We start from the raw sequence: 12,788 nt of genomic DNA, 5'->3' as shown, positions 1-12,788 counted from the left end.
GACTGCAATCGTTGAGCTCAACAAAAGATTGTCCATCTTTGATCCCCTGTTTCAAGAAATGAAGTTCCTATCCCCTAAATTTGCACTAATGTTCATTCCAGGAGAATTTTGCCTAATCTAGATAACTTGATAATGAAGTATGGGTATATGGTAGACTCGCAGGCTGATATTTAACGAGAGTGGTCTGATTTGGTAGCATATTTCAGTACTGAAGAACGCAACCGGCTTCTTAAGAAAAGCTGTGAAGAGTTTTGGGTATATCTTTCTAAACTGCAAAAGTTTTTCAGATGAAATTGTATTTAAGAATATTGCCTGTCTAGCAAAGCTGATCCTGACTTTGCCCCATTTAAATGCAGAAACTGAGAGCATCTTTTCCATAATGTCAGATGCCAAAACGAAAAAAAGAGAGAGAATGGGACCAGAATTACTAGATTCTTTGTTGTTCACCAACTCAAATATGAATTCAAAGGACAAGAACTGTATTGATTTTACAAAGAGACTAGAGATTTTTTTTCTCGTGTTTTTGTAGCCTGCAGCTCCCTGCTTCTTAAAGAAAAAAAGTTACGTAAAGATTTGGCTTTATTTTTAGAAAATGCTTCTTACTCTGTGTGGCAAATAATTTTTCCAGTTATATCTTTTAACAAGAAAGGATGGGACATGAATTATTAGTAAATATGTTGTTTTTCAACCTCATCCAAGCTAAAGAATTGTATTATTTTAATGAACAGTTTGTGAAGAAGAGATTTTGAGAATATATGCTCAAATAGCTTTTTTTTTCTTTTATCAAAAAGTATTTATCATGTGTGCCCCGCTCATTACTAATTAAAATGGGCAGATAATTACCACAAAACGTATATTCTTTACATTAAAACACATATTACATCAATCACCGAAAAACATTTTTTGTGTAAAAAAGAAAAAAAAAGTTGAATTAACATAGGGATAAGCGAAAGTAGGGACACTTAGGGACCTTTCGTTACACCTGTAGGGATTTTTAGACCCAAGAGACCATTTTGGATTGGCATCACTGGTACCAATGAGTGTCAGAGTCTGAGAATCGGCGTGCTTTCAGTGTGCATTACCCATCCGTCGCTTTCACAGTTCGAGTCTCAAGTGGAAGAATTTTCCGGGCAAACATGGCTAAGGAAACTAAGCAACGAACATGCACACAATTCAGAAAACAGTGGCTGCAAGATGATATATGCAAGGATTGGATCGCAGAAATTCCTAACGATGAAAAGTGTTCCTTGCAAATACTGTATAACAACATTCAGAACGAAATATTATGACATCAAGGATCACACAAGGAGCAAGAAACACCAAGTGAACAGTGCACCATTTTCTTTCCGACAAGCAAAGATAAGTTTTCGCAAGGTTGAAAAGTCTCGTGATGAGGCTCGAGCTGAAGCCTATTTAGTACTTTTCGTTGCTAAACATTGTACCATAAGCTCATGTGATCATCTAGTAGACGTGGTGAAAAAAAAATGTTTCAGTGATAAAACTCCAGCGGAAGTTGCAATGCATAGAACAAAGTGCACTGCAATAGAAAACACACGTTCTGATGCCCCATTTCGTTTCCAAGCTGAAAGGACATAGGTGACGGAAAGTATAATATTTTACTGAATGAATCCACAGATATTGCCGTCCATAAATACCTGGGATTAGCTATGCATTACTTAAGTGAACATTCACTAATTTCTACTTTTTTTGCACCTCACACCACTACAAGAATGTGATGCAAACGGCATCGTTGATGCCCTGAAGTCATCTTTACATGCATGTGGACTTAACTTACAGAACATGATTGGTATTGGAACTGACAACGCTAGTGTGATGGAATAAAAAAAAATAATTTACAAGCAACTAAAAGATGAAGTTCCTTATTTAGTGCATATCCGCTGTGTATGTCATACAGTCCAGTTAGCTGTATCACACGCAAGTTTTGTAACCATGCCAAAGAAGCCAGAATTTCTCGCGAGTGAGACCTATAACTGGTTTGCCAGATCCTCCTCGAGGCACATGGTATACAATAACTTATTCAAGCTTATAAATGACGGACAAGAGCCTCTTAAGATTGTACAAGCCTGCCAGACCCATTGGCTATCTATTGCTTCTGCAATGCAAAGAATATGTGGTAAGTGGTTGGAGCTGAAAACGCATTTCAGTTTAACAAGAACGTCCGAAAGGTGTTACAATTCGGAAGTGTTGCATACCATGTACAGTGATGAATTCAGCCATGCCTACATGCTTTTTCTTGTCTGTGTCAAGTGAGGTTCAGAGAGTGAACAAGGCATTTGAATCTAACAACCGCGACCCCTCAAAATGATTTGATGATTTGACACTGCTGATTGAAACTCTAGTAAAGAGTGATACTGTCATCTAACCAGCATCGCATAGATCCCTTCACCTGCAACCTGGATGAGTATGTGCTCCCCAAGCAGCATCTTGGGAACGAAACAGAGAAACTGTTATCAGACTTACCATCAGCATGTGTCTGCAAATCTAGAGGGAAACTTACGGGTACAATGCTCAAATTTTCTGTTAACTCTTATCAAAGAACTTCGCCAAAGGCTCCCGGACAATGTGCGAGTGTTGAAAATCATGTCACTGCAGTGTTGGAAATACTCTGCGTGTGGTAAAAGACTCCGTTGCTTCTCTCTTTAAATTATTAAATGTTAGTGCAGAAGATATTACAAAAAATTTAACTCCAGTAGTTAAATATAACCGTCGTGAAATGGTGTGAAACAAAAGATACTAAAATTTTGGGCCGTTGTTAACGGTTACAAATATGCTTCATACCAAAACCCTTACCATGAGCTGTCATCTGCTGCTCTAACAATTCTAAGTTTGCCACACTCAAAAGCAGAAATTAAATGAGTTTTCAGTCAAATGAATCTCATAAATAGCTAGTTGAGGGATAAAATGCAAACAGACACCACTAATGCAGTGCTCCATGTACGCTATGGGCTGAAGCGGATGTCAAAAACATGTCTCATCATATAACCTCCCAAATGATGTCCTGGATCTTGTAGCCTCAAGTCAAAAGTATTCACATACAAGGACAATTGCAATAGATAAACCTTCAACGTCGTCTGCAGAGGAAAAGACGATGAAGACGATGAAATGCTCTGTGTCATCTTTCAAGATATGTAACTAAAAAGGTAAGATATATATATATATATATATATATATATATATATATATATATATATATATATATATATATATATATATATATATATATATATATATATATATATATATATATATATATATATATATATATATATATATATATATATATATATATATATATATATATATATATATATATATATATATATATATATATATATATATATGGATGCACGAAAAAAAAAAAAAAGCCGTTTTCTTAGCCATTTACATGGCAGTTAAACCGATTTCTAGCCAGTTTTAGCGTCACTTGGAGCCGATTCTCCTTAGAGTTATATGGCAAGTTTCAATAATGCCAAATGTAGGGTAATTACCCTATGCGTAGGGTAATTCAGCCTCAGATCCTGGTCTGTAGGGCGATTGGGTAATTTTACAGAATCTTAGCAAAACGTAGGATAATTCTGAAATTTAATATTGTGGTGGGACGCTTCGCCCACCATTATATTCCATGGCACGCCCTTTCCCCTGGGACCTGACGCCAGCCTCCGGCCGTCTTGCCTATCACCACGTGGGAGGTCAGTCTCCCGTTGTCTCCGGACGCCTGCCCTGGCCGTGACCTGACCCAGCCAGCAACCACCCCTACATTCGCAGTCAGTGTCCGCCCAGCCTTTCTGGCGGACATGGAGAATCCGTGTCCGCCTGGGCCTCGGTGGCGGACATGCGACACGCTGGCAGCTTCACATATTCATTATATTGTACAGTTTATTTATCAATATAACGCAACAGCTTTACCACCGTATTTCTTTGGTCATCTATACTCAATACTAGAACTAGATTTTACTAGTACATAGAAATGGTGACCACGATGTAAGGAATCGACGCTACAAGTCCTCCTGGCTCACGTGCCCTGCCTGCTCGTCGCCAGCTATTCCAACTACCTTCATCGCCTCTGGGTAACCTGCCAAGCCGTCACCAACACATTTCTGCTAAGCCGTCACCGACGCAAGCTGCTACGCTACTATATGTCTAAGGTGCTTTCTTCAAGCTGCTTTTTGGGCCTCTTTCAAGCTTTTTATGCCGAGCCTGCCCCGCCAGCCTGTGCCCATACGACTTTAATCCGTCACCGGCGCCATCCCTGCTTCAAGTCTGGAGTTTTAAGCCGTCACCGACGCAACTCGACTGCTTTGCTGTTGATCCCGTCGTTCTAAGACTTTGGATCTCATACCGTCAGTCGTCACATCTGCAAGTTCTGTTGTTTCCAGTTTGTATGGTCTTTCCTGCTCATGGTTTCCAGTGCATATATACCACGATCCCCCACACTTGAAGTTATTATCGATATCATGTGCGTTATTTGTACGGTGTTATGATTTTGCAATGAATTTTTATTTTGCAATTTACTTGGCATAGAAACGCCTTGTTCTCTTATTCTATTGCCTCTGATCTTTTCATAGTTTTTATTGGCCTCTTATTCGCTGTGCTGAGGTCACAGCTAGTGAGTTTTGTGTATGGCCACTGTGCTTTCCTTTCTGACGTCTTTGTTATGTGAGTTTTGTGATTCGCCAGTGCGTACTCACTTTTCTGACGTCTTTTGTTATGTGAGCCTTGCGATTGACTAATAGTGCATACATCACGTGTCTTACACAGATAAACGCATTTTTTTTATCATGTAAAGCATGTTCTTCAATGTGCCTGCGTCACCCCATATACCTTGTTAGCTGCGAGGGCGCTGCACAAGACTTTCTTCTTTCTCTCACCCATATTCTGTTCATTTGTCTAATGCAAGTGTTAACCAGTACTCTCAGTCATTCATCCCTTTCTCTGGTAAACTGTGGAGCACCCTGCTTCCTTCTGAATTTCCTCCTTTATATGACTTAACTTCTTCAAGAGGGAGGTTTCAAGAAACTTATCCTTCAACTTTCGATGACCCTCTTGACGTCTCTTTTGGGACTGGTGCCTAAGTGCTATTTTTTTTTTTTTCCGGTTTTGTTTCTCTTGGCGAGTGACCCTCTTATTAACTTTATTCATATTTTTGCATACTCTATTTTAGGAATTTCTGTCACAAGTAATATTTTTTCTTTTTTATTATGTAATATTTTACGAGTACATCACATATTCCTTTTAGTGCTGTTGTTTATAATACATTTTAATACACTTATTTTCAAGGTTCTGCATACAATTAAATAATGATACATGCGAGTGAATACCTAGGATCAGTAATTGCAGAAGAAGGAGGAACAGAAAAAGCAGTTAGACAAAGAGTAAAAGCTGGATGGGAAAAATGGAGGGAAGTGAGTGGAGTAACCTTAGATAAGAAAATACCATCGAAGCTGAGAATGAAAATATACAGAAGTGTGTTGAGACCAGTACTTCTGTATGGTGCAGAGACATGGTCTTTAAGGAAGAAAGAGGAAGGCATTCTGGAGAGAACAGAGATGAGGATGGTGAGATGGATAGCTGGCATTTCACTGTTAGAAAGGAGACAAAGTGAAGATATAAGAAGAATGTGTGGAATAGCTGGCATATCAAGGAGAAGGCAAGAGAAGCACGACTAAGATATTTTGGACACGTGATAAGGAGAGAAGAGGATGAACCAGTGAGGAAGGCAATGATGGTGGAGGTTAGGGGGAGAAGGAGGGTTGGGAGACAGAGAATAAGATGGAAAAACGTAATTAGGAGTGATATGAACAAGCTGGGAGTGCAAGAAGGTGATGCAATGGATAGAAACAGATGGAGAAGGATAACTCGAGCGGCTGACCCTGCAATACAGTGGGATTAAGGTCGTATAAAGAAGAAGACATGCTAGTGAAGTATGCACATTTATGAACCTTTTATTCTGCAAAGTATGGGGAGGCAGGTCACTTAGCAGAAAACCTGTTTCCTATAAACCTCCACCAGCGCTGACTCCCGGTCGGCGCCAATAACCAGTAAACCAGTGACTTGCTTTTCTTGTGTACATGCCTTATATATAACCAGGGACCCTGGCCAGTATTCGAACCCGTGCTCCTGAGGTCTCATTGTCTCCCAAGCGCTCGGTACCACTGTACCACGGCTGCCCCTTCTAGAATACTATTGAGGACAATAAATCTCCAGTTATAAAATTTTACAATGGTGTGGATCCTAAGAAATAACGACCATAGCAGAGAAAGGGTCACGTTAGTCAGCGTTAGTCAGCAAGCCAGGTGGACTTTCTGCGATGTCACACTGGACCTCGAGCTTCCTTACCTCTGCACTCAGGGACCTTGAGTAATGCCTCATCTAACCAATATATAACGTCTCATCGCCATCACCGCCACTGCCGACACTCCTTTTCGAATGTCACGCAAGACGCCTCAACGCACTATATGAATAAGGTTTGCATCACAAGGACAACTTTTTTTTTTTCATTTTTTTTATTTCATTCCTAGAGTAGGATGGCACTGGCAAGTAGAATGTCATACAATAGATTAGCAAGGAAACATACATGACCGTAAATGTTCAAGAATATTTTCTTGGTAAAATTCTTTTATCTCATCCGAAAATGTGAAAATATATTAATATAACTTACAGTAATATGCAGTTTGGTTAAATAACTTTTCTTCTATTTACAAGGGACTAACGCAGCCATATTAACACCAAATTATCCTCTCTCTCTCTCTCTCTCTCTCTCTCTCTCTCTCTCTCTCTCTCTCTCTCTCTCTCTCTCTCTCTCTCTCTCTCTCTCAAAAAGAAAAAAAAAAAATATATGAGTAGAGAAACGAAATGCCACTTATGTGAAAAGAAGCGAGTGAAAATGTTGCCACAGGCAGGTCCCTTTATACGAGCATCCATTACGTGAGAAACTGATGAGTTCAGCAAACTAAGAACAAAGGTGTCTATATGAACAGAGGAAATCCGATGATTCGAGAATGCAAGAGACAGTTACAACCAGAGCACGCCTTGTTACATTGCTGCATCCTTTCCCTGACGTCCCTGTGTGGCGCACAGACGAGTTTGTGGCACCTGAGAGGAACCAGAAACCCCTCCCCTGCCCCCTACCAACCTACCTTGTATAATTTATACCATTCCATTTGAACTTGGCAAGTATATGCAAATACATGCTCGCTGTATTTACTTACACTCCAGGCACGGTATGCAGAAAACTTCATAGAAGCTCCTCTTAAAACTATTCATAACTTTTAAATTCTCATCATATCTAGGATCTAGACTTGTGAGTTATGCAGAGTAACTCATAAGGTGACTCCTAGCTGTGAGCTGAGTGACATGAGCTACTCATAAGAAAGCGGTATGTGGTGTATCTTGCGCTACTAATAGCGCTAACGTTTTGTTAAAAACACTCCTATCAAGATAATAAGGTTATGGTGGTATGTTGTTATCACTTTAGAAGTGAAATATACAAATTTTGTTAATGTGATAATTGCAGAAATGAGAATCTATCAAGATATTATACCTCGAAAAGCATGTGTGGATTTACTCTGGCGGCAGACACTGCCCACCCCAAAACACAGGTCACAAGAAGAAGAAAAAGAAGAAGAAGAAGAAGAAGAAGAAGAAGAAGAAGAAGAAGAAGAAGAAGAGGTCTACTAAGTACCGACAAGCAGAACCCGTAAACCTTGCCAGCATGGAGCCAGCCCTGTAGTTATGCAATTGCTTAATACTATATACTCAAACTGTTACCGCCGAGCGGGTGGAAGAAGTTGTTGTGCAAGAGAGTTTGTTAATGAGGAAGGAGGACCAACACGAGGCCTAAGTCAGCGAATCCCTTGTACGGTCGGTGTTGAGGTACTGTGGTACTGTTGATGTAAGGAGATGAAGGATGCTTGTTATGACATGAGGCTAAGGTGAGGCCGGCCTTATCGCCGTCGCTAATGGATAACGATGGACAGGGTAGGTACCCAGGCAGTAACTGAGGACGATAGGGACACTGCTGAGAACACTCGTGCAGAGAGGACGTGCGTTGCTGCAGAGACAGAAGTAGATAGACCTATCTAGAATTTCTGTCAGAAAGGGCGTGCAGGTTACTTAACGATTACCCCAAGAACTAAACACGTAAGTTTAACAACTGTCTGTGTAAGAATACATTATCCTATAAGTAACGTGCAGAATCATACCTGTATTACACACATTATTCATATAGAATATTGTCTATGATCATTGCTGTATGTCTTCAGGTTTTGATCGGATTCAATAAACGATTCGTGTCACCGTGTGGGTCTGAAATAACCTTCGCCGCCTTCTGGCGGTAATACAAACATTATTCTGATAACAAGACCATATTTAGATATGCGGCGCTGGCCAATCGCTCAGCACGAAGAACCCCCACCCTTTTTCGCTCTAACCTACTTCACTAACTAAATCAAACCAATCTAGACTAAACCAATCCTATCCACACCTAATCTAACTCAACTACTTTGACATGATATAGTTTCGTTAATTAATGTTTGGTTAGGTTTAGCTGGGTGAGGCCTTGGGCCGCGCTGGCCCCGGACTAGGTTCAATGGGTCTATCCAGCACTTGGGGACCCACGCATGCATGAACTGTGTGCCAGAAGTACGATTCGAGTGAACCACCTTCACTCCCTTGTAACGGCCATTAAATTCTTACAAAACTTAATTAAAGTTTTTCAAGTAAAATCTAACCAATTCTAGCCGAAATGTTTCGGCGCTGTGGTAACACGAGTTGTTGTTTCACCATTGTGAGTAGCTCATAAACTTTATAGGAGTCCTCTCCACGACTCTTAACATGACGCGCTAGGAGTACTCACAACCCGATGCAAACTTTCCTGCATTACTCATAAGGTTTATGAGCTACTCTTAGAGGGTTTATGAGTTGCATCCAGCTCATAACAGACTTATGACCTTTACTGCATACCGCTCCAGGGATGCAGTGGTGCGTGTTATGTGACTGGTTATTGCAAGTATTCTCTAGTTGTATATTGCATAATTTTGCTTGAAAAGAATTACCTTTTGAGTACGTCATGGAATTAAACATTTTTTTCCCCATTAGTCATGTTTCGTTATACGAGTACTCGCTGTATGAACAGCAAGTGTTATGGAATGAAATAGCTCGTATCACCAGGACCAGACGATAATAACAGGAAAAGATACAGAACCAAAAGTGAGGCAGTGTCACGTGTCATGTCAGCTCCAGGCATATTACACATACATTACCACAAACCAATAAGTGAAGGTCAAAGCCCGCGTGGCAGCGCCATAAGAATGCAAGCTTCCCTCCACTCACTTGGGAAAGGAGGGAAAGGTGTCGCGTACACACGACGTTAGCGCCTAACGTGAAAAAAAAAGAAAAAAAAAAAAACACTGGTGTAAATACACTTCGTTAGCGCTGCGTGGGTTAAGTGAAACGTGTTTTGTCATTACTGTTCTGAGTCATTTAGCGATAGAGTGAGCAGCTTTTTTTTCTTGCCTTATGATGAAAATGTTTTATTCCAGGCATATGATCTCTGTTCACTCCAAATTATTGAATTTATAATGTTTAAATTGTCTGTTACTTTTCAATGAAGGTGACTCGCAGTTTAGGGAACAATAAATAAATGTAAATAGAATACTAAAATAATCTAGGTATACAAATTGTCACATGATATATATATATATATATATATATATATATATATATATATATATATATATATATATATATATATATATATATATATATATATATATATATATATATATATATATATATATATATATATATATTAATAGCCTTGAGTGAGAGGAGGCGAGGAAAACACCTTGGCGAGGAGACAGTGTGTATTGTAAGACTGCTGGAGGAAATCTGCACACACACACACACACACACACACACACACACACACACACACACACATATATATATATATATATATATATATATATATATATATATATATATATATATATATATATATATATATATATATATATATATATATATATATATATATATATATATATATATATATATATATATATATATATATATATATATATTGTTTATTCATTAATGAATATTCCACAAATCTTCAAGTTCTAGGCTTCCCTTATACCGTTTCTATCTGTCACTCTGCACATTCATGTATCAAGTTTCCTTTCTGCCCGTTCTGTTACAGCAATGGTAGACGGTCATTGTTATTATTATTTATTTATTTATTTATTTTTTACATGACTCTGTCCTATCCAGTTCCTATTATTTCTTACCTCTTCCTAATATGCATAAATGATATTCTAAGTCAAACTTCTCCTATAAACTCTAGCGTTATTTACCAGACACACAACTCAGCGGAATGAAACAGATCACGAGAGGACGCTGCAGGACGCCTTACTAATAAGACTCAATTCCTTCATCTATCCACTCGAGACAGCTTTCCAGATAACCATTCCCTCTCCCTCATTTACACTCGAATATACCAGTCCTCTGCATTGAACATATCTGGACTTCCTTTCACTAATAATATTAAGTGAAAAAATGATGTATGCAATTCATGTTCACTTCTTTCCGTGTAGTAAAAACGAAACAAACAATGTTCATTCTGCATCTTTGTGATATTCCATTCTTAACTCTCCAGCGCTAGTCATACCAAGCGGCAGTCTTTCCATTCTTCATCCGAGAACACAGATTTGTTTGCTTGAAATACTCAGTGTCGTTTCTGTTTCTTTTCTGGCTTTTCTGCGTGAAATAAATAGAGACGTGGACACTTGTGGACCACCATTTCATCTTTAAATTGCACACCTGTACTTACATAAACCAACCCACTCATCTAAACACACACACACACACACACACACACACACACACACACACACACACACACACACACACACACACACACACACACACACAAATGAACAATAAGCAAGACTTAGCATGTAGGTAAACATTCACAGGAACATAGACAAAATAGATTAACATAAGTTATTCGTATAATGGAGCGTTATTCATGAGTGTATTAATCTATGAAGAGTAAATAAATAATACATAGCTACAGCACGATAGCAAACACTATACAAGGCTACACGGATTTGAAGCTGCCATTACTAAGTAAACCGTCCACTCACGCGTCTCAAAGGTGTGGTCTCATGACGTGCTGTACCACTGCTTTAGCTGAGTGTCTAAGCTGTACTGTGTGTAGCGGATCCAATATAGTTCATGACACACTCCTCCACGATCTTCAGTGATGTTAAGCAACTCAGCAAGACGTCATGGAAGTCTGCGAGCTGAAAACTTGTGTTTAGAGTTTCCTCGGCCCTCTGTCTTAGCTTCTTTATTTTGATCTCGCCAACCTTATAGGCACAAGCTTGCCCTGGATAAGTAATGTACCTGTTGATTTCACCCTGCGGGAGCAAGAAAGTTAGTTTTAATGGAATGAAATTGGAGCTGGTGATGCAAGAACTAAGAAAGAGACAACATTCCTTAAAGTTACCTTTGATTGAGTATAATAAAACTAATTCTAATGCTCTACAAAGGTGAGGATTGAAAGGAACAAGACACGTATGATTTGAGTTATATGATTATTAGACGACATTTACTTTGGATCTGTCACACACGCTGTTTGTCAGTCACAACGGTACTTGGAGGGAGATGTTTGCAAGACACCACCTGGCACATTCCTTAGGTCACAGTTTGTATGACTAGATACGGAACGAACCACCTGCATGGTTACAGCTCTCTCTCTATCTCTCTCTCTCTCTCTCTCTCTCACCTGTACATTTTTCTCGGAAAATGCCGTGTGGTTCATCAGAAAGGCCACAGCCCTGTCCCTGGACCAGCCCAGCGCGTGTATGCCTGTGTCCACCACAAGACGACTGGCGCGCAGCAGCTCGAAGGAGTGGCGGCCCATCCTGTGTGTGGGGAAGTGATGTCACCATTATTGACAAAACACGTCAGGAACACCATTTACCTGCATGGATGAAATTCTTAATTTCACGTATGTAGTAATCGAAATTAGTAGCTGGAAGTAATGCACATTGTCGTGATGTTATCTTTCCACGACTGGTGACACTTTTTGGTATTTTGATAATGTACAAAACAGTAAAAAGGTGGCGCGGAACAAGGAATGCACAAGAACAGGGCGTACAGGTTTATATGAAAATATATTGCACAAGGCAGTGAAAGAATGCACCAGGAAGAAAGATGTCGAAGTGAAGCAGGAAGTACGTGCTGAAGTTCTTGTGACATGTGCAAGGTGAAGAGTCTGGTTGGGTAACAGAGCAGCGCACATACAGGATGCTGTTGAGGGAGGTAACGAAGCAGTGATAAAGTGATAAAGCTAAAGAACAAGGTTTCAGTAACCAAATGAGCAAGTGAGTTCGTTTAGGAGCAGGTAAACAGAATTTTCGATAAGTGGAATGACTTGTGAGTACTTTGGTTCCCACTGCTGCCACCAAATGTTGTAGTGATTACATGAATGGCGACACTATGTGTAGTCGTTGCAGGCTAATCTAATTTAGAAGCCACACCTCTGCCTTAGTTCCTATTGGTGGAATGATTAACTGGTAAAGGCTTACCGTTCTTATCACTTCCTCAAAATTTTACATCTAAAAATATCTTTAATCGCCTTATGAATTAGCCTTGTGATGAGCTGATTAAACAAATAACATATTATAAAAATGTCAAATTATTGACTCATAAAAGTTTGTGGCAAGATATAAAAAAAAAATAATAATAATAAATAAAAA

At 39.3% G+C, this 12,788-nt stretch overlaps 1 protein-coding gene across 3 annotated transcripts in view; it reads right to left on the bottom strand.

The window, feature by feature from the left end:
• Positions 1–10,109: 10,109 nt before the first annotated feature.
• LOC135108992 (uncharacterized) overlaps positions 10,110–12,788 on the bottom strand; it is a 20,411-nt gene continuing 17,732 nt past the window's right edge. For all 3 annotated transcript variants that reach the window (XM_064019925.1, XM_064019923.1, XM_064019926.1), the window contains exons 13-14: positions 11,813–11,951; positions 10,110–11,444 (exon numbers count right to left, since the gene is read on the bottom strand). In XM_064019925.1, the coding sequence (XP_063875995.1) occupies positions 11,223–11,444; positions 11,813–11,951 (361 nt within the window). In that variant the 3' untranslated portion in view covers positions 10,110–11,222. The remainder of the gene's footprint in view (positions 11,445–11,812; positions 11,952–12,788) is intronic.

Source organism: Scylla paramamosain, chromosome 18 (genome assembly GCF_035594125.1).
Source record: "Scylla paramamosain isolate STU-SP2022 chromosome 18, ASM3559412v1, whole genome shotgun sequence".
In the NCBI taxonomy this organism is placed as follows: Eukaryota; Metazoa; Arthropoda; class Malacostraca; order Decapoda; family Portunidae; genus Scylla; species Scylla paramamosain.
The sequence above is the reverse complement of the archived record's forward strand: the minus strand, read 5'-3'. Positions and strand labels throughout refer to the sequence as shown.